Here is a 23,788-nt window from a genome sequence, read left to right as displayed (position 1 = left end):
TGCCGCTGCTGATGGTTATTCGCCTGAAGGCATAAGGCAGCCAACTGGTTAGTTAGCTCCTCTACTTGTGCAGCAGGGTGCGTGCGTGAACTGTTGGGTTCGTGAAAGTGCTGCTGTAACTGGGGTTGTGTCTCAACGGGTGCCTTACAATGGTCAACAGTGGATATCACAGGATGGAAAGAATCCATAATCTAGTCTGCCATCGTTGCTAAGGCCTCAACAGACGTAGTAGGTGAGGCACATCATGCGTACCTGGTTCGGTAGATGCTGGAAGAACAGCTCCCAAAGGATTTTCGAGTCTGCAGATGATGGACTGGTTCCCAGGTCTTGTGTCATGCGGCGAAGCAGCTAAGTCTGTTTTCTGTCACCAAGTTCTTCCGATGAGAGGAGCAGGTGAATCCGTCGCGACTCAGAGTCGGTGGTGCACCGTACTAACTCCCGCTTAAGGGTATCGTACTGATCAGTCGGAGGAGCTAGCAAAATGTCACGGACCAAAGCTGCAGTTGTTGGGGTAAGCACACTCATGTTATTGTCATAATTGGCCGCCTGAGAAGCGATTCGGAGAGGGCGAAACTGAGCCTCGATGTAAACGAACCAGAGTTCACAGTCCGAGGGCCAGAAATTGGGAAGTTTCAGTGCGACGACGGAAGACGTTCCGTTTTCTTCGAGATGTCGTTCGGCGGCTGGCTCCATCGCGTCGAAAAGAAACTTGGTAGACGCACACAGATCTGATGCGTTATCATGTCTGTGGTCACCAACTTGTAGGAACAGAAGGCCCACAAGGAATTGCCATTAAACAGCTGCCTGCGCTGATGTCGCGGCTACTATCGTCAAGCCTATATGCCTGATGGCACTAGTCCAGTCTCTTCTTCCACCGCAAGGGTCTACGAGTACTGTCCACTACATTAACAAGTGAAGAGACAAATTAATAGCACCAAATAACAAATAAGCAAACTGTTAACAAAGAAACGCAACAAGTCACATATAGAAAAAAAAAATGATTAGCAATAACAAATCAGTATGTCAGCTATGTGTTTTAGGAATGAATCAAATGATGAGGATGAGACGGCTTCTTCAGACAGAATTCCATTCGCTGATAGCTCTTGGGAAGAAGCTATACTTAAAATAGTCAGCACGAACAGCAGGAGTATAAATAAACATTGAATGGCGGTGCCTAGAGGTCTCACTGCGAATAATTTCAAAATAGTTCACATATTTTATATGAACACGAATAAATAAAATAGATATTTCAACCTTTCGTATTAAGTCCTAGCCTGTAATGTAGGTAGGTCTGCAAGTACGCACAGTTGAGAAGGAGAGTCCAACCGCCGGTATTTATTGAATATAAATCTGACTGCTAGACACTGCATTTTTTCGATTGTTGATATGTTTGCAGCAGAGAAAGGATCCCAGACAACCTTTCGATATTGAATTATTGGCGTAATTAGTGTTTTATACGTTGAACATTTTGTTTCTTGTGTTGCAAAGGGGAAATTACACCTGAGACATCAGAGAAACTTGCTAGCCTTAGAACACACATAATCTATATGACCGTTCCAGCGAAGACCTCTTAAGAAAATCAAGCCGCGGTACTTATGCTGCTGAACTCTTTTAAGTTCACAATTATCAATCTAGTAAGAGTAGTTTAGATTTTTCTTTTGAGAGACTGTCATAACTACAGTTTGTAGTAGGTTTAGCTCCATTTGCCATTCATCATACCATTTCTGTATCTTCTGCAAGTTTCCATGCAATTTTTCCTGGTCAGCTACTGTTTCTACTTTATTGTAAATAATGCAGTTATCTGCAAAGAGCCTGATGGAAACATCTATATCGTTCAGGAGGTCGTTAATAAATAAAATAAATAAAAGGGGGCCCAGAACGCTACCTTGAGGTACTCTCGACTTAACAGATGAAACTCGAGATTTTGTCTCTAATCTCAACATATTGCTCGCGAGAATGCCAAACTAAAGTGCATGTCACCTACCTAGCCTTCACAGTGCACTAAGGTAGCCAATAAACAGAAGCACCACTTCTCTGCTAAAGAGGTCAATATACAGGTTGTAAGAAGCATGTATGACTTCAAAAGCACTAACAATATGAAGCCAACAGAAAACGAACTCAAGCATAGGGGAAATTGGGCTTTTTTTATTGAACTGTAGCAATACTAATTATCAATGAAGGTGACATGCACAATAAGCTTCATACTTTTAATAAAAGAAAAGGGAAATGAAAGTGGACTATCAGGCAACTAGCCACCAGTGGAAGCCAAACTCGTAACCTCTGCATGAGGCATGCAATGCCTCATGTGTTCACTTTTTTTGTTCACTAATGGGTTTACTTTCTTTGGTATACAAGGTCTGTCTGAAAAGTAATGGGACTAAGTCTACTTTGTGGGCTATGTGTAAAATAGGGCTACAATTTTTATACAATTAAGTAATATGATGTCTTGGCAGTGCATAATTTCAGCTCTCTGAAACCATTCAACTTTTTATAACATACATTCATTTACACCCTTGTCTTTGCATGGGGTTCAGCTGCAAAAGCAGAGGAATCAACTGCAAACATGAAGCCACAAATCAACTTTAAATGTGTTGTCCGGTTAGGGAAGACTCCATGAGAAGCACTTCAATTGCCTCGGCAAGTGTATGAAGATTATACAATGTCAAGCACATATAATTTGAACAACAGAACAAGGGTCAAAGAGGGGCACGAGGAAATGGAAGAAGACTCCAGGAGCAGGAAGCCTTCAAAAAGTAGACTTGACGATAACCTCTAATGAGGAAGGAAAAGTCTGCAGAGAGTTCTTGTCAAAGGAACAGACGATCATCCACCAAGTCTACAAAAAGATTGCATTTGTGTTGTTGAGTGCATGTGAAGAGGCAGGTGTTGCGGAAGGACAAATCATGGCTGCTGCACTGGAATAAAGCAGAGTCATAATGCCTTTGGCATCCAGCAGATCCTGGCCAAAAGGAACATCACCACCCTGGAAGAACCTCCTTATTTCCTTGGTCTTGCCCCCAGTAACTTTTTCATTAATGCCCAAGCTGAGGCTGATTATTATGGGGCCCGTTTTGAAGGCATGCAGGCTATCAAGAGGGTCGTAACGATGGAGCTGCAGAATGCCCTAAGGGACTCTTTCCAGCAGTGCATAAAGGCTTTTTATGGAAGAATGTAAAAGCGTGTTAGACTGCAGGGGGATTACGTCGAAGGGGGCACCTTGTAGTTTGCCTTTGGCATATAAACAAATTGTCAGTGATACCAGTCACATTACTTTTCAGACAGACCTCATACTTGTGTATGTGCACTAAAGCTAGCCCTGAAAGTGTTAGCCAGCACCGTCTACAACCATGATGGTAGACGAGAAACATCCTTCTGACTGCAGGTGTCATGTTGCACATTATCAGACAATTGGCAAAAAATCCCTCATAGGATAGGGATAACATTAATAAAGTGCCGGCAAACGACAGCTTAACGCGTCGTGACGCTGGCCAAGTGTCGACCCTACTCTGCACTACCCCAGTTGGGCCCGTTTGTAGTGGGTCATGAGGCTTGTGCTTTTCGAGCACACCCTGGGCCTGCTGGACGGCCCATAGTTGTGTGTCCTTGTCTGCAGACTGCAGTGCACCTTGAAGTTCGGGCGGGTAAGTCCTGGAGGTAGCTGCCGTCGGGAACCTGGCACAGTCCCACATGATGTGTCATTGGTCCGCCGGACCCGCTGCACAAACCGCACAGCCCACTCAGATAGAGCTCTGGGTGAAGCATGTGCAGCACTGCGGGGGCGAGGAGTGACACGGTCTGTATTTGCCTTAGGATTACGGCCTCCTCCCGACTGAGTGCTGGGTGGGGAGGCGGCATTGTCCGTCAAGCTAAGTGGTAACACTTGGTTACTTTGGCATAACTGGTCAATCTGTCCTTGGCTTCGAACCACCACACGGAACGGTCACTCTCGGGGGCGCGGAAGGTAAGCGCTCGTGCCGCCGAATGGGCCGTCTCGTTGTGGTTCGGTGAGGATGCACACTCACCAGCGTGCGCCAGGAACCACTTGATACACATGGTGCTGCTGCGGTCTTGAAGTTGGAGCTTGCCGATGATGGCGGCCGCCGGCGCGCATATTCGCCCCTTGGCAAAGTTGCGGACGGCATTACTCGAGTCACTGAGCATGGTGCGACACTCGGCCTCGGTGATCGCCAGAGCGATGGCAACCTCCTCAGCGTCTGTGGCGTTCGTGCACCGCACGCTCGCTGCCATTGTCTTTGGTGCCGGTAGCCGCCAGAACGACCACTGCCGCGAAGCCTTCCCGCTTGTATTCCGCAGCATCCACGTACCAGGCGTGCGGGTCTTGGGCATGTTGTTCGGTGAGGGCCTTGGCCCGCGCCTGCCGCCGTTCTTGGTTGTACTCTGGGTGCATGTTCTTCGGGATGGGGTCCACGTAAATGTGGGCCCGCGCCTCATCTGTAATCTCGCACGGTTGCCGGCTGGGAGCTTGGGGGTTGTAACTCAGGGACATCAGTATACTGTGGCCCGTCTTGGTGGTAGAGAGGTGCTCGATTTGCGCGGTGAGCTGCGCCTCAGCTATTTCTTCTAAGGTGTTATAGACGCCGAACTGCAGGAGCCGAGCCGTACTCGTGGTCTCCATCAAGCCCAGTGCTGTCTTGTAAGCCTGTCTGATCAGCGTGTTGATCTTGGTCCTGTCAGTGACGTGCCAGTTGAGGTAGGCCGCAACGTAGGCGATGTGACTGATCATGAACGACTGGACAAGGCGTACGAGACTGTCTTCACGCATGCCCGCCCGTTGTGTAGAGACTCGATGTATGAGCCGGATGGCGTCCATTGCCTTGGTGGTAAGCTTGTTGATGGTCTCGTTGTTGCGGCTGCTCTTGTTGAGCAGCAGGCCCAGGACCCTGATCTTGGAAACTTCGGGGATGCGTTGCCCCGATGCAGTCACAATCTTGATGTGGTCACACACCCGAAGGGGATGCGGGATGCTACCTCATGAAGGTTGCCACTCTGACCCCAACGAATGAGGAGATTCAGGGGAACTCAAGAGCTCAATTTTTAGTAACAACCATATGAGGCAATAAAACTACAGACATCTACCAAAAGAAGTACTAAAAATAAAGAAATCTATAAGATGTTTTGCTTTACTATCTATAAGATGTTTTGCTTTACTACGGAGTTGAAGGAAAGTTCACGGAAGCATATGCATTGTTCAACACGTGATGTAAGCAGTGCATGTATGACGGGGGGAGAGTTCCCCCCCTTCGATTGAACGTGCGATGTGTTTTCTGTATCTCCAGCGATTCCAGATACAGCCACGATTTCAGGTTTCTTTCGTGGCAGATAATTCTCGAGCTTTCCAAGTCAAACTTATGGCCCGTTGCATCCGTGTGCTTCGGCAAGGGCATTCGAAACTTCTTTTCGACATCATCCCCCTCCTCTTCCTGTCATACATGCGCTGCTTGGTCAACGTGCTGAAGAATACATAAGCTTCTGTGAACTTTCCTTCAATCCATTGTAAACAAGGCTTCCGTAGCGAAGCCGAAATGTCTTACAGATTTATTCATTTTTAGCACTTCTTTTACTTGGTGTCTGTTGTTTTATTGCTTCGTGTTTCATCCCGACCAGACGGGCTTTCGTTGAACCCACGACTTCAACAGCCATATGAAGCAAACAAGGTGGGACCAAGAAAAGCAAAGGGAATATTAACTGTTTTTCGTTTATAAAAGTGTAGAAATAATTATGAATGAGGGTTATTAAATTTCCAATGTTAAGCTTTATCGTTTTCATGCAGAAATAGCACAATCTTCAGTTCTCTCAAAAAGAGCTTGCCGATTGAAAGGCAGTTAAAGAGGAACACTAAATAGGTTTTGGCTGGTGAAGAATTCCTTCTAAGCTCCCATTTTATTAATTTGGTGGAAAAAAAGTTTATTACTAGTAAAGAAAAGAAAATGGAGAACAATCTTGCAATTTCTTTCCTGCCATAAACCTCAGTGCCAAGTCAAATTTCCAAGTATTTCTTGTATTTGGATCATTTTGGCAGAGCGAACATTTTCGAAACTTGCAGACTTGAGTGTTTTTTTTTTTAAATATACAAAGTACTTTGCTGACAAACAAATAACCAGGCCTGAGCAGTTGCTGTCAAAATACATGACGTCACGATGTCATCACCACCCATCTCTTGTACTGAAATGTTTTGGCACAGGAAGCAAACCCGAAACTTGCTACGTTGAGTCTGGTTTTAAAGCGAACAACATCCTTCTACTTTTTCAGCTTTTTTTGTGGTTGATAAGTCAATGTTGGCACATCAGTGGTTGGACTCAGAAAGGAAAATGTTCGTTCCCTTTCTCTTGCTCTCTCTATAGCTGGCTCTCTCACTTGCTTGTGCATTCATTTATTTGGGCTATTCGCTGACATTGACAATCATCGTCGATGGTTTCTGCACAATTTTTTTGTTTATGAACACAAGGTAGTGCTTCTTTTTCAGATGGACAGTTAATCAGACCTGAGTAGACTACTGTCACAATATATGATGTTACGGTGAACTTCAAAGAATCTTTCATGTCTTTCGTTTTTGCATCTTTTCTGGCTTTCCAAGCCTCTTCTCATGGCAAGAGTGGCCATCTTACTATTGCAAAAATGTACATCAAAAGAAAAACCGTCATCTACCCATCTGTAGCAAGAAGCTACAAAGGAAACCCATATTCAGTGTACAATAGTTAATGATTTGCCATATTAAGTGCAGAAATGTAATTTACTAATACAGCCTAACTTAATAATTCTCTTTATAGTCACTTAAAGTGCATAGCTAAGGGCAAGAAATGTTTCTAAGTACATTTACAAAGTGCAGTTAGTGGCACAAGGTGACGTTAACACTTGAAGTCATGTAATACAATTCACTTTGGTAACCACAAACAATCGAATTGAATAAAAATATGCTGGTGGTGGCGGCAATAACGAAAGAAAACTGTGGTGAAAGTACTTGTATCAACATGCGAGTCCTACTCCTATCTAGCAATTGATAGTATGTACTACCTACACATCAATGTTAATAGAGCCAAGGTCAGTTGCCAAACTAAGCAAAGTTCCGTGGCGCTGCTGTCACAGCCAGTTACACCCACATCTGCTCCTCACTGGTCAGTTGGGATAGAAAATTGGCACGTGCGGGTTCGGCAGTATGCAAAATGTTGCCGTGCTCTCTGTGCGTCAACACAGTATATGTCAACATGTTATGCCTGGCTGCGTGAGTGGTTACAGGATGTGCAGAACAGCATGATGCTTCTTTTGGGCTTGACGCGACCCGAATCTCCAAGCAGCATGGGATAAAGAAATTCGTCACCCTGACAAGAAATTGTCGGACAAATCACGTGTTTGTGACCCCCACTTTCTTGGTGATGACATCCTAAACGCAAACATGTAAATAACGTAGCAAGTAGCTATGTGTAATGTGCAAGATTGTAAATAGACGGCGATTTAGGTACATCTTTAGGTACATGAAATTAATACAATGTGAAAATTAAGTCACATAAGGTTACTGCATTTTTAGAATTATACAGACATTCTTTTACTGTATAAGACTGAAAAATAAACATGTAGGCTGGGAACAAGTTATTGTGCTTGTCCTTGTATTAAAAATAAAAGCACAGACTATTCTAAATAAGCTGGTTTCTCTGGATCCTAAATATACGCGACATTATTACATCTCTTAAAAATTGCCTTTCTTGCAGGAGTAAAATTAGAGAGCCATTATCTTTCTGTTTAGGAATGCTGGAAAATAATGGTTTGAAGCAACTAGTGAAAGCAGTGACGCCTGCAGAATCTGTGTAGAATGAAATAAATACTAAGGTTTTATGTGCCAAAACCACATTATGATAATGCGGCGCACCGTAGAGGGGTACTCCGTATTAATTTGGACTAGCTGGGGTTCTCTAACAGGTACCTAAATCTAAGTACATGAGCACTTCTGTGTTTCGCTTTCATCAAAATGTGGCCACCATGGCCAAGTTCGAACCCGCAACCTCAAGCTGAGCAGCACAACGCCATAGCCACTTGGCTACTGTGGCAAGTTAAAAGTAAGTGTTATTGCCAACTTAACTTCAGCTGAGAACCTAAAATTTTCTGCATTTACCACTGGCTGTCATGATGTATCACAAGCGCTATGAAAAGCCATGATTTCAGTAAAGCCACCTTGCCCCACATCTGGTTCTTGCTGCTAAATTTCTACACATTACTCAAGTTTATGCAGCGATGACAGCTCGAAGAAAGATCCCAGTATTATGACAGACTGTGCGAGAAATAACCAGTTTTGTATTTCTTGAACAGATGCTTGCGATAGCGCTGATGCTACCATGACGTCAATGGAATAAGCTATATACTATAAGCATTAATAGTTCCAACCAGAAACTTTAAAAATTTGCTCTTTTGCCAGGTGACATTTCTCGCACACACTGTGGAAAGTCATCATTTCAGTGATGCGGCCTTGCCACATTCCGCCTTTGCTGCTAAATCGTTGGATATTACTCAAATTTATCTGGTGATGGTAATTCAAAGAGAAGTTCCAGTAGCATTACAGTTAGTGAAATAAACACTCCTGTATTTCCTGAACAGCTACTTGCAACATCACTGGAGCTGCCAGTATTGCTCATGCTGTGTCGTTTGCTAGCGAGAGCCTGTTGCAGATCCAGCGCCCTCCAACCGGGAGTCGCCCATGTGCCATGCGAGAGGTTAGGCCGGTGCGGCGAGTTGTGGAACTGACCTTGGTTCTATGAACATTGCTACACACCACAGTTGTGTAGAATTGCCTATACTCCTTTCCTACATAGCAAACAATGTTACGAAGTGTAGAGAGACCTCTCAGTGCTCACATCAGTGGTGGAACAGCCATTTTACCTTTTGGCACAGGTCCTAGCATGGGCAAAAAGCCAATTTGGAGCAGCAACAAGCACTTTTGGTGCAGGGTCCTACGCACGTGTGCTTACCATATACCATGCAAATTTTAACTGATATAGTCGATATGTTGTAGAGAGGGGTTCGTAAGAGGCTTGCCCTGCATGCGTGGTCAGGAAAGGACATGACGTTCCTCCACAACGCGACGGAAAGGGCGCTACGGCCAGACTCGTCGATATGACACAGAGAAGGCACCACAGACAGATTATGAACAAACGCGTTTATTAACCTAGGATGCAACACAGTGCGACAGTGACGGCTTGTAGGCAAAGGCTCACCACAAGACCGATCGAGTACACGCGCCTGCACTGCCATCATGCAACATACTCATATCATGCACAGTGAGAAATTTTCGAATAGGGGCCACGAAAGAATAAAAAATATAATAATAAAAAGAAGTGTCAGCAACACTGCGCATGCGCGAGACGCAAATAGGGCTTTGCGTTTGCGTCAACGACGTTATAGCGCAGCAACCCAAGCTCGACATAAAAGTTCTGCGGAAACGAACATGGCGGCACCCATGGAAGTGCCGGCTCTCGCCGTGTATCGCATTCAACCTCATTCACTAATACCATTCTTAGCTATGCACCACGCGTGATTCTAAATGCAGCGGCTCCTTTGCAAAGCCCCGCTATCACCCATAAACATCCAAAAAGCTTACCTTTAATCCTAAAATGTGACATCCACCTTAAACAAACTCCGCGGTACCACACGGGCGGGTTCAATGAACACCAAAACAAAGCGCCAGCAAGACGATACAATGGCACTACACTGTACATCCGAAAGAGAAAAATGTGTGAATGATGAACCGGACTCTGATGGGGTACATATAGTGAGAAACTATAGGCCCGTTCGAGTGTTTCGTTCTATGATGATAACATGCTGTGGTTTTGATTTCAGTTTTGCTAGCTGCGAAGCATCAACGGAAGGAGGATTTAACTCTGATATATGCTTTGGCGCAGGCTCAGCACAATTTTTCACTAAAATGCTGTTTTGGCACAGGATGGCACAAAGGGCCGCTGTCGGCTCAGTTTGGCGCATTTGGTGCAGCTGTTCTACCACTGTCGCATTCACAATCGAAAAGTGACCCATCGAAAGCAAGATGTAGGTATGTGCCTTGTAGTTCAATGAAACATTATGTATCCTACTTATATGTCACAAAATATGACGTAATCATTACCTGGGAGGTGTCGCAGACCTGAACCTATTTACCACTGAAAGAGCAGAGAGAGATCTATACAACCAGCGATCATAGGGCAACGCATGCGCTCAAGACCAAAACACAGTTTGTTGCTTACTGGAAGCACAAAAGCACAGAAATATTGCATAACTTAACACAACCTTACGTCCACACGGCGTAGTTGCAATATATGTAGTTATGTTCCGTAGAAAGTGTCAAAGACCAATAACAACTGAACTGCGAAACGGACAAAGGGAGAAGTCTATGACAGTACTACTTGTGTAGCTTCCACAGTGTTGCCAGCTAAGTATGAAACAGACTATAGTATCTTGCAACGCTCTCTCCTTCCGCTCACCTTCCCTTTCCATTGCGCTTTTCTAAGCATCTTGCTTCACTACTTGTAAGCACTAAACTTGCAAATGAGATGCATCAGGGCAGCAAATAAAGTAACTAACTGCTCCATTAGGAAACACGATGGAACCCTACCCACTGAGCATGTGAAACAGATGAAGCACCACAGCAGCAAATCAGTGGGAGAACATAGATATGGCATTGAACATCACACTGCACAGTTATTGCTGAATGCAAGCAACAAATTGTAATGCTACCTATCTGCTATCTACCATGGTGCTCTAGTCTACTGCAGCAGCAAGTGTCCATGCCTTGTAAGCACATTCAATGTGCACCTGTACACTCTTTGCTACTCATAATGTAAAATTATCACAGTGAAACAGAACTATAAAAATAACTGTTCTATTGACCTCTGAACATATACTTTAAGCAAAGATGTGAATCTCATGTTTTAAAGTAATTAAACATTGCCATTCACACTCTCAGTCTCTCTCCCATTGTGGTATTTTATGTAACACAAGCACAGTGCAAAAGATGGAGACAAGATAGGAAGACACATGGTGCTGTTCTACCCTTGTGGTATTTAAGACCCATAAGATTTCTGGAAATAGGTGCTGCCCTTTTTACATAGTTAAAGGAGCCCTGAAACACTAACTAATCATACAATGGCCACACTATGTAAGCATCATCATCATCATCACCATCATAGCTTGTTTTATGTCCACTGAAGGACGAAGGCCTCTCCCTGCGATCTCCAATTACCCCTGTCCTACGCCAACCGATTCCAACTAGCGCTAGCGAATGTCCCAATTTCATCGCTCCATCTAGTCTTCTGCCGTCCTTTACTGCATCTCCCTTCTCTTGGTACCCATTTTGTAACCCTAATGGTCCAACGGTTGTCTAACCAGCGTGTTACATGACCTGCTCAGCTCCACTTTTACTCTTGATGTCACCTAGAATATTGTCTATACCCGATTGCTCTCTTATCCAAACCACTCTTTCTGTCTCTTAACGTTATGCCTAGCAATCTTCGTTCCATTGCTCTCTGCGCGGTTCGTAACTTGTTCTCAACCTTCTTTGTCAGTCTCCAAGTCTCTGCTCATATGTCAGCACTGGTACAATGCACTGATTGTACACCTTCCTTTTTAATGATAATGGTAAGCTTCCAGTCTGGAGCTGACAATGTCTGCCATATGCGATCCAACCACTTTTTATTCTTCTATGAATTTCCTTCTCATGATCAGGGTTCCCTGTGATTAATTGACCTAGGTAAACGTACTCCGTACAGACTCTAGAGGCTGACTGGCGATCCTGAAATCTTGTTCCTTTGCCCGGTTATTCATCATTATCTTTGTCTTCCGCATATTCGACATCTTTAACACCCCTTTTACACTCTCTCTGTTAAGGTCGTAAATCATTTGTTGTAACTCGTCTGCACTGTTGCTGAATAGAACGTCATCGGCCAACCGAAGGTTGCCGAGATATTTGCCGTAGATCCTTACTCCTAAGCCTTCCCAGTTTAATAGCTTGAATACTTCTTCCAAGCACGCAGTGGAGAGATTGTCTCTCCCTGTCTGATCCCTTTCTTTATCGGTATCTTCCTCCTTTTCTTGTGTAGAATTAAGGTAGCTGTAGAATTTCTGTAGATATTTTCCAAGGTATTTACGTAAGCGTTCTGTACTCCTTGATTACGTAATGCCTCTTTGGATGCTGGTATCCTTACTGAATTAAATGCTTTTTAGTAATCTATGAAAGCCATATAGAGTGGCTTATTGTACTCTGCAGATTTCTTGATAACCTGATTAATGACATGGATGTAAGCAATTGTAGAGTATCCCTTCCTGAAGCCAGCCTGTTTCGTGTGTTGCCCTTATTCTATTGGAGATTATTTTGGTAACTATTTTATATAATACTGGAAGTAAGCTAATGGGCCTATAATTTTTCAATTGTTTTATGTCTCCCTCTTTGTGGATTAGTATAATGTTTGCTTTGTTCCAGTTTTCTGGGATCCTTGCAGTCGACAGACACTTCGTATAAAGAGCTGCCAGCTTTCCAAGCATTATGTCTCCTCGATCTTTGATTAAATCGATTGTTATTCCATCTTCTCCTGCCGCTCTTCCTCATTTCATGTCTTGCAAGGCCCTTCTGACCTCATCACTAGTTATAGGAGGAGTTTCTGTATCCTGTCCATTACGGTTTCTAATGGAGGTATCCTGTCTCCTCTGTGTATTGTACAGGTCAGTATAGAATTCTTCCGCTTCTTTTACTATATCTTCAAGATTGCTGATAATATTACCCTGCTTATCTTTCAGTGCATACATCTTGGTTTGTCCTATGGCAAGTTTCTTTCTCATTGATTTCAGGCTGCGTCCATTTTTTGAAGCTTCTTCAGTCTTTCTCATGTTATAGTTTCGAATATAAGTATGTCGTCTCATGAATGTCGTGGCAAAAAAATTTTTCAAATCCATATAACTATAATTAAGCTATATGCTCCACTTATAAGTGGAGTTATTGCACTAATACCTGGCTTTCTTTCTCCTTTTGTCTCCACTAGTGTGCTGGAAGCTACACAGTGGAGAACCCAAGAGGGCAAAGCCCCGACAAAGGCTGAATGTTGAGGTCTCGTCACAGCAACCCATGACGGACGCAATAGACTTCGCTACGCATCACGCTGCTGCCATATTCGGAGGCTGTGCATAGCAGATGCAGCTACACACAGTGAAAAGATTAAATTATCTTTCTGTCTTTTTGAGAATGCAAACATATACATTTTTCATTTATTTAACTCAAGATTAGCATTTATGTATTACTGAGAATGTTCTTACGATCACGAAATCAGCCAATAGCGTTGGTGGGCCAATCGATGACAACATTGCAGATACGACAGCAAGCAACTGTACGCTGCTTTTGACGTGAGATTGTAAATTCCGTGCTAAATGCAGTGCAATAATATCTGGCTCACATATTCACAGGAGCCTCATTAACAGATTGACATTTTTTTTTTACCACATTCAAGAAGTGTTTCAGCGCCCCTTTAAGGGTATAGCAAAGATTACTGATTTCAGTAATTACACTTGCACTATGAAAGTGACAATTTATTATAGAACCACAGATTCACCTGCTTATATGAAGCCCTCAACATCAGAGAAACGTTGAAAATTTATATTTCAGAACTCAGCCGGGGCACAATTGGCAAAAAAGCTCTCAAAATAATTGACAACACAGCATTTATTTCTAATCACGAATCGGTTTGTGTGTGGGTGCACACTTGAGCTCACACACACTAATTCCTGCATTGGCGAATTGGCCTCATTGCTAAATGCATTGGCATGCCAAGCAAACTATTACAGGCAAGAAAAATGTTTCGCAGAGACTGTACAACCTACTAAGCAGGAAACAACCTAACCAAGCTATAAAAAACATTCGCTTGGAGACAATATTAAGCAATCAAGGAATTAAAGCTACACACCTCAGCAGATGACTTCTTGCTTGAGTCTGAACCATTGCTGGCTGCATTTTCCTGTGAGCCACAGCTGCTGGCTAAGCTACCAGATGAATGTATTCCTTCATCACTTTCACGCTGCCCCTAGAAGGTAAAAAAAAAGACAGCCAGGAAATACTAAGCTTCTGTTTCTTCAAGAATACTTTCTACTTTGTCTTCATGGCACATGTTGGCACATAGTTCATTCATGAAGTAGACTTACAACACTATCTCCTCGGGGAGTTAGAGTTAAACAGGCCGATTAAAATTGTAACACAAACTGTCGTATAAATGTATGCTTCATTTATTAACAATTAACCAGTTATGGGCAGATGCTTTCAGAATCCATAACATCACAAGGAGCTGTTACAGGAATACAACACTGATACAACAAGAATGTTGTATCGGTGTTGCTGTCTCCCTTTTCTCACTTTTGAAGTCATGTGTGGCTTATTAAACTGCTATTCACTGCGAAATTGACATATTTGGTATTCTAGAAGTGCAATGCACCAATCTAGATGCCTTAATGTCTCTTTTTTAGTATCCAGGGGCCCTATAACGTAAAACTATTCCAATATGTTTTATTCCAATCTCCTGACGTCAAATTTCCGTAACCGCTGACGCAAGCATTGGGCGGTGACACACAGCGTTGCCTCAACAGCCCAATCAAAAGCTCTCTTAGTTTATGGGAGGTCACTTTTCTTTGCTTTGAAAATGAATAACATTCCCTACATTGAGCGGTTTTTTTGTTTGTAATTTGCTGCCAGAAGGCGAGGAGCACGCTCAAGTGGAGAGGGATTCGATGGGGCCGGCGTCTGCGATTGTTCCGCTTTCCGTTACTTAGCTTGTGGTGGCTGGTCGAAAATCACAGCGGCATGCAACAGAAGCTTAAGAATGACGCTAAAACGGATGCTAAGCAAGGAAGAGTTGGCAGAATGAGGTCGTAAACGTGCCGAAAGTGCTCGAAAACGTTACATGTCCATGAAAAAAGTTTTATTATACACAAATAAACCCATGCTATCTGGCAGGTGCGAGTAGTCAGTGTCTGAGCGATGGCCGGCAGCCATCTTTTATTCCTTTCGTATCAGGGCAACCTGCAGCTATTCAGAAGAAAATTCAGTTTTGTTCGGCATATTAATTCGTCTTTAACACATACACGTCACTTTGACGCGGTGAGTTTTCGCAGTTTTGTGACGTCACGTGACAGGCAGGTGAAGTGGGTGAAGCCCAAAAACTTTTGACCAATAGCCGAGGGCTAGTGGCGAAAAGGCGTCAAATCAGAAATAACTATTTTAATTTTGTTCAGTCAAATCATGCATAATAAGTGTGTACACGTCATATCAGATGGGGAGCTATCGCGGTTTTCGTGGTGTCGTGTGCCAGACAGGTGAAGTGCTGTGGCCCAAAAGCTTTATGACCAATCACGGCAAGCTGATTGAAGAATTGGAATAGCTTTACGTTATAGCACCCCAGCACATATACACACATCTCATACTTTGAGAATTGCCTATCACGTGACGAAGATGCAAAATCTGACAACACACTTGCTACAATGACAAATCCAGATACTGCTTTTCTCACATTTCAATCCGAGAATGTCATCATCTTGATCCACCCATAACAATGAGTCACTATTCACCTTTTGTAGCACAGTTATTGGAGCAAATACTGACTGCTCTAAGAGATGTTCAACAATCACCTCGTGTTGCAGTACTTATTCAAACAACAAATTATGTACATGAATTCGAGCAATTTTTTTTATTGGTGAAGGTTACCCTCTCACAGCAACAGCTGGGCTATGAGAAGTGCTTAGGTCAATGATTCCGAGTATTCTCTGACAACCGAGTTCTTTAATGTGCACATAAGCCTAAGTACAGAAGCATTGTGGCATTTCACTCCTACCAGAATGTCAATGCTGCAGTCACCGAGCTACTATGGTGGGAAACTATTATGAAATACGGTTGTATGGTGAAATTTTAGGCAGGACACAGCAAGATGCACAGGACAAACGCCAAAGTCTATTTCTAAGGAAGCTATTTCTTTTGAGCAAGGGATATATTATGTGTGTATCATGCAGCACATCTTTATAATTACATAGCATAAGGCTGCATGCTAAAATTTAATGTACCTGAGTTATGTATCCTTTATGAAACAAAGATCTCAAAAAAGTGACAGTTCTGCAACATTTCCTATAAATGTTAAATTATGCCAATGCTTATCATTTTACCTACTCTGTACTGCTGCTCCAAATGATCACTAACAATCACTGCACATTTGGTGCTGTTTGTGAACATTGAACTCATCCAGGAAACCAAATGGAAGCCCGGTTTACATATCCTTAAATCAAGTTGTGGAACTTAACCTGAATTAAAATCTACCCAAACCGAAATTATGGCCTGAACTGAACTCGAACCAATATTTTGAAAAGCCCAAACAAAAAGCACCCGGTTAGCAGCTCAGAACAAAATGGTTCAAGCATTTTGGACGACATAAAGCAAAGAAATGCATTAGGCTAAACAAACCAGCTTTCGTTCCCCTCAGCCTGCCCCACTTGCGGTCTGCTATGACATGGTTTGAATGTGTGAGCCGGGTCAAATATGCCAAAAACTGCATATAAGGCAGAGATGCTTCTGCTTCCAAACTCAGCCATGCTAGCTGGGCTTCATGGCAGAAATTATTTTCAAGAGCTCTCAAAAAACCGCCCATTATGTTGCAACATTGTGGTTTGGCCGTTAACACAGGCTATTAAAAAACCAGCATGAAAACAAAAAACTACACTGCTGAGAAAATATGCTGAGCAGAAGAAAACGGCACTCATGGAATGGAATGAGGCAAGCTAACAAAAGGAGCAGTAACCATTACAATGTGTTGAAAATAACAGTCACCTCAAAAGGCCAAATATGGTGCTACAATTTCTATGGGGGCAGACCTCCTTGGAGCCCACAAGTAATAGCTACACTTAAGTAGTTGAAAAGATATTGAAAGTAAAAAAAAATTATTACATGGCATGCATATTACTGCTAGCCTGCAGCACTCTGGTACACCACCTTCAGGTGCCAATTAATCCTGTCCATAGAAACCTTAGTCTCACGACATTTATATTTTTGAATGTTAAAGGGGTACAGAACATTACATTTCTTGCTATTAATTCTTTGTGTTAAATGAAGGTCCTAGACCTCTATAGCCTAGAAAAAAATTGTGACCAACTTTAGAGCACAGTAAATGTTTTAATAGCTTTTCTATGGACAGTGTAGGTTTCATTTACTCGGAGGATGCTGTGTTGTGACGTCACAACACAGTATGTGGTCACTTAGGAGCAGGACATAGGAATGTTTTGACACTTGCTCTCGCTTGCTCGGTCACCTCGTATGCTGCTACCTGTGAGGGCTGATGTAGCAGCACAGAACATGACCAGGCAAGCCGAAGCGCGCATTAAAATGTCACAGTATCCTGCTCCCACATACTGTGTCATGACGTCACGACACAGTATGCTCCTAGAAATGCAACCGAAACTAGCTATAAAAGAGCTATTATATGAAATTATTAACGACACTGATAGTCTAGGACCTTCATTTATTCCAAAAAAGTAGTTGAATACATAATTTCAGTACCCCTTTAAGAATCATGAAAACTATGCTGCTGTAGAACAGATTAAGAATTTTCAATATATCAGTGAGATTTACGGAGTTTGCAGAATGTGGACTATGCAACATTTCCATAGGAACGCCAGATGAGAGAACTTCAACATTTTCATGTCTAGCACACTTGGAAACTACCCATCCACCCACTCGAAAGATATGCCCAATGTAAAACATTGTGAAAAACAATAAAAGGAGTGAACCCGCTACATGATGATGTACTCCGGGCGCCAACACCCAGAAATCTACTTTCCAACATGTTTTAGTGAAATACTGCACACATTATTGAAACTAAGTGTAGAAGTCCAATAAGAAGTGTTTCATATTTTATTTTATTTATTTATACATACTGCAGCCCAATTGGGCTATCGCAGGAGTGGGTTTGTACATTGCATATAACAACAACAAAAAAAAAAAAGATTTTCCTGCACAAATCAGCTTCAACACTGTAGGAATCATAATAATTCTAAAATAAATGATACAATGAATAATAATAAACACAGCATGCATCAAGTTAACTTATACAAAAATTCCTCTAAAGGTAGTGACCTAGTTTCACCTGGTGAAAGTCCCATTTTTCAATTGTACGAGGGAAGAAGCCATGCTTAAATAGGTTAGTACACGGTTGAAATGGTGCAAGGTTAAGTTTGTGGCTATTCCTAGTAAGTTTCAATTTATCAGGAGACAGATAGTTGTTCTTTAATGAGTAGCGTGGGGTGTTAATGAGATTATGCAACAATTTAAGGCATTCACAATCACTCCGCTCCGACAGAGGTTGTAGACCTTGTGCAACAAGGCGAGATGAGGGTGAGAAGTTCCACTCATAACGACGGTACATGAAACAGATGGCTTTCTTTTCAACTGATTTGAGAGCGTTAATGTCAGGTACTTTATAAGGGTTCCAGATGGGGCAACTATATTAGAGAATGGGTCGGATGAGCGATTTATACGACAGCAATTTTGTTTCACGCGGAGCTTTTTCACAATGTACAATTTAGATAGCCTATTTTCTTTATTGCTTTATTACAAGTGTATTCAGTATGCCTTGACCATAACATATTAGTGTGAAAATGAAGCCAAGGTACTTGTATTCAGACACCCGTTTCATTTCAAAAAGTCATTTTTATTAGTGCTTTTGCTTTTGATGCACTATCATGGTGTACACAATTGTGCACACAGCACCTGACAGGAGTGTGGTACTGCTGTTGCTCTAGCAATGTAAGTGCAACAGCATAGAATTTATGGCGGGATGCGTGGACCACTAATGAAGCAAGATTATGAGCAGGACTTGTTTTTTTCTTTAATCATGGGTACATAGTAAGATATCATGCTTTTTGTTCATGGAATTGAAGCAGCATCCCGTTTTGCGTAAGAGGCAGTACTTAAGTGCACTCACTTAATGTCAGCATGTGATCGAGAATTCGTTGGAAGCCCATTTGGTCGGGATGAAACATAACAAAAAGACGTACACCGATAAAATAAAACTTGTTTAAAACAAGACATTTCATGGTTTTCATGGAACAATGCTTCCGTATGGCAGACGAAATGAGTTGTTTTTAAAAAGTTATATTTGGTCGGGTCTACATCTTTTTTTGTCAATGTCAGCATGGATTGTGTCCTTTCCCGAGATCATGAAGTAAAATTTGTAATGATATTCTTTTAGTTGTTTTTGCCCTCACCCAAGATGATTACACTGTATCTATTTTTATTGTTTTATGGGTACTATGTTGCATATTAAAAACCTGAATTTTTACTTCTTCAAAAATAGTGTGTAGCATTGTATTCACCATTGTTAAGAATGGCTTGCTGAGGTGCAAGTTTTGCCAGCCAATTGCGACAGCGGTGTCAAACTTTTCCTGGAAGGCCGCCACAACCCTCTAGCCACGGCGTCACTAAGTCGACTGGGTCCGGAGGACAATACGCGCGCCCTCGACTCTCCGTCGCAGGAGCCGAGATGAGTTCGACAAAGCAGGCTTTGTGCCGGAACACGACACCGCCTACCCGGTCTGCCGCGAGCGGGGGAGTCCCCGAGGGAATGTAGTTCGAGGCCCCTTCCCACGCGCCGTTCAAGTCACAAGACAATGGGCAACCGGCGGCCGCGCTGCGGGGGTCAACTCGGGGAATAAAAGGCACCTTTCCTGACGTAAGCCCCGAGTTCTACGAAGTCCATCTGACGTCGGTTGAGGACCGTGAATCTGTGCTGAAGTGTGTGTGTGTAATCCCTCGCGCAGAGAGGCGACTTGTTTACGATGACTGGTCGAACGTTTCCCTCACCTTGGGATCGAGGGAGGACCGAGTGTTTATAAACTGCCGTTGTGCGGCTGCTCAGTGTACTTTCTCTCGCAGTCATGCTAGACTGATGAACTGAAACGTCCTTATGTAGATACTGTAAATAAACCCACATTCCTCGTTTTCGATGAGAAGCAGTCCTTCCCTTCAACAACATCCTCAGCGTGGATAAGTTGGACGACAGCATGGGCCAGCTACCTTCTAATTCATGCCCGACTCCAATCTTGACAATTGATTACGAGCGATGGGATTGACCTCCCTATCCTCAAACCATTCTTAATAGCTTGTCATCCCTCCATGTATCAAACAGCTGGTGCTAGTTTTGTTTATTTTGTCCTTTTATTTGTCTACGTATTTACTACAAAGCTGCTTAACTATTGCCTGCACACTAAATTCCAATTAACGTAGGAAAAAATAAAATCAAGTTAATGAGTCTTACTGGACTTTTTCGTTTGAAGTACATACCCAATTTCATATCATAAGAAGCCAACAAACAAAGACACCAAGGACAACATAGGAAAAATTGCTTATATTTACTAACTGAATTAAAGAAATGATAAATTAATGGAAATGAAAATGTATGCAAAAACAACTGTCCGAAGGTGGGGAACGATCCCACGTCTTTGCATTACGTGTGCAATGCTCTTAGCAATTGAGCATTGCATGCGTAAAGTGAAGATGTGGGATTGTTCTCTACCTGTGGACAGTTATTTTTTCATCCATTTTCATTTCCATTAATGTATAATTTTTTAATTCAATTAGTAAGTACAAGTTATTGCCCCCATGTTGTCAGTGCCTGTTTGTTGGCTTCTTATGATGTGATTAATAAAAATCGGGTCCCTTGGTTCCCTCACTTGTTCATATCCAATTTCAGAAACTCATTAGACATATTATGACAAACCTATTAATAGGTAATGACACACAGGATACAACACATTAAAAGACATGCCCTGCCCACAGAATGTTTTTAATTATGCAAGTCAAAATAAATAATACCAGCTAAGCATATCAAGTTACAGCTAGAAAACAGGTGTTTGCTGTAGCTCTGTAACATTACATTTCTACGCTCGAAATTGGGTAAAATATGGTCCTGTCTAGCACACATTGGCGATTTTATCATGTAATTACTCTAAACACTTGCACACATATACAACTACAAGCTGTAATTAATAGCTAGCATGTATCGTGTCATTTGACACCATAGCATACAAGGTTCAAAGGTACTGCACTGCATAGGCACCGACTACGGACGATGCCGAAGCCTCCCCCCCTCCCCTTAAGTGTCATTACCAGAGTGTTCTGTTACCCACATCATTTGAGGTTTCTATTGAGTTGCCTCTACCTTGTCACTTAAAATTTTATTGCAGCTATAAGCTTACATCATTGTTGGTGCGGACATACAAGCTGTTAATTCATGTTTTCGCTTTATTTCTGCAAATCCTGATAACAGGAGGCAAGCACAATAAAGCACCAGCGGTGGCTACCTCTTCCATATTTTTTCCCTTACACATTATTTTTAAATTTCCACTGTGAACACCATCCGCACTCACAATATATGTAAATATACAGGGTGTCCCAGTTATAATGCACCCAGATTTCAAAATATGCAAATGCCATGCTAATGGACAGAACCAAAGTAATGTTTGTTGCCGCATGGGAATACTAAGATTTGTAGCATTCTGCCTAATTACATAATTAGTCTTGATTAATTATTCGACTTCTCAAATATTATACTTAGTAGATGAAAAGTGTCAATGAGAAAATTGTAGAGCAGCATGAAAAACTCCCGATACAGCTTTCTGCTGCTGAATACTTCATACATAAAAGCATTTTTCCGAGTGTGAAAGATGCCCGCGAATACGCGCAATGTGCCTTGAGTGGCCAGTCGCGCAGCAATTTTGCGTGTATTCGCAGGCCCTGAACAGAAAAAGTGTAAGAGTGGGGTTGAAGATTAATACGCAGAAGACAGATAATGTTCAATAGCCTGGCAAGGAAACAATAGTTCAGGATCGCTAGTAAGCCCCTAGAGTCTGTGAGGGAATACGTTTATCTAGGTCAATTACTCACAGGGGACCCTGATCATGAGAAGGAAATTTACAGAAGAATAAAAACTGGTTGGAGCGCATACGGCAGGCACTGCCAGATCCTGACTGGGAGCTTACCACTATCATTGAAAAGAAAGGTTTACAATCACTGCATTCTACCGGTGCTAACACATGAGGCAGAAACTTGAGGAGGACAAAGAAGCTCAAGAACAGGTTAAGGACCGCACAAAGAGCGATGGAATGAAAAATGTTAAGCGTAACATTAAGAGACAGGAAGAGAGCGGTGTGGATCAGCGAGGAAACGGGGACAGCCGATATTCTAATTGACATTAAGAGAAAAAAATGGAGCTGGGCTGGCCATCTAATGCATAGGATGGATAACCGATGGAACAATAGAGTTACAGAATGGGTGCCAAGAGAAGGGAAGCGCAGTAAAGGACGGCAGAAAACTAGGTGGGGTGACGAAACTCTGAAATTTGCAGGTGCAAGTTAGAATCGGTTGGCACAGGACAGAGGTAATTGGGGATTGCAGGGAGAGGCCTTCGACCTGCACTAGACATAAACAGGCTGCATCTGCTGCTGCTGATGATTAAGTCAATTAGTAAGTACATGCAATTTCCCCTATAATGGTTTGCAAAATAGTTCACAAAGTCAAGAAATGGTTTCGCAAACCAGTTCAGTGCAGCATAGATGGAAAGTTTTCATTTTTCCAGAGGGGGCTGGAGCCAGACCAGCTTTCCAAATTCCCCCCCACCACACACACATACAGAAGCTGTTTTATCTTACTGTACCAACTTTTTTAAAGATTCTTTATGGCAAATAGCACAATTCTAACCCTCGATATAAATTACTCTATGAGGTGGCCATTACTTCTATGGCAAATCTAAATGTTCAATTGAATAATTATCACTATGCTAATTAACATTTTAATTACTGTATGCCCCATATTTAGATTACAAATTACAGCAGCTGAGTTCGCACGGTATATCCACTTGGAACGAATTCACTGGACAGCACCAGTTCGGAGATATTAATTTTCAATGTGTCCAACGAAATGCACTGGCGTACCAGTTACTTTTTTCAGAAACTGCTGTTTTATGCATTGAAGCACAAAAGTAACTGGAACACCAATGTATTTCAATGGCCACTTTGAAAATTAATATCTCTGAACTAGTGCTGTCCAGAGAATTCGTTCCAAGTGGATACGCCACCCAAACTCAGCGGCTATAATTTGTAGATTGAAATATGTGGCGTAAAGTAAATAATTAAAAACTAATTAGCACAATTACATTAATTATTCAATTCAACATATTGATTCTTGTAGAAGAAATGGCCGTCTCATTGAGTAACTTTTATCGAGGGTTAGAACTGCGCTATTTGCCATACGCAATCTTTAAAAAAATTGGTACAGTAAGATAAAACAGCTTCTGTATGTGTGTGTGTGTGTGGGGGGGGGGGGGTCGGAAAGCTGGTCTGGCTCCAGCCCCCTCCGGAAAAATGAAAACTTTCCATCTATGCTGCACTGAACTGGTTTGCGAAACCATTTCTTGACTTTGTGAACTATTTTGCAAACCATTATACCTTTTTATTACATCATTATCATCCACTGCAGGATGATCTCCAATTACCCTACCCAAACTGCAATTAAACCGGAATTAAATCAAAGGGTTTGAATGTGCACCCAAACCAAATCGGTATTCATAATGTGTGAAAATTTGCTTTAAATAGTGTAAAAGCGAACAGTGGCGTAAGTGAAGTTGAAATCATTTAGGGTAAGAGCATTGGCAATTCAATTAAAGGCAAGACTTAGTATGGTGATATGTGAACATAATATTACATAATGTTGAAATAAACTTCCATA

At 42.3% G+C, this 23,788-nt stretch overlaps 1 protein-coding gene across 4 annotated transcripts in view; it reads right to left on the bottom strand.

Moving 5' to 3' along the window:
• The window catches only part of stg (string), a 158,099-nt gene that overhangs the window by 51,950 nt on the left and 82,361 nt on the right, over positions 1-23,788 (bottom strand). For all 4 annotated transcript variants that reach the window (XM_050193050.3, XM_050193051.3, XM_055061334.2 and 1 more), the window contains exon 6: positions 13,944-14,060. In XM_050193050.3, the coding sequence (XP_050049007.1) occupies positions 13,944-14,060 (117 nt within the window). The remainder of the gene's footprint in view (positions 1-13,943; positions 14,061-23,788) is intronic.

Source organism: Dermacentor andersoni, chromosome 1 (genome assembly GCF_023375885.2).
Source record: "Dermacentor andersoni chromosome 1, qqDerAnde1_hic_scaffold, whole genome shotgun sequence".
Classification (NCBI taxonomy): Eukaryota; Metazoa; Arthropoda; class Arachnida; order Ixodida; family Ixodidae; genus Dermacentor; species Dermacentor andersoni.
This window is presented reverse-complemented; position numbering and strand designations above follow the sequence as displayed.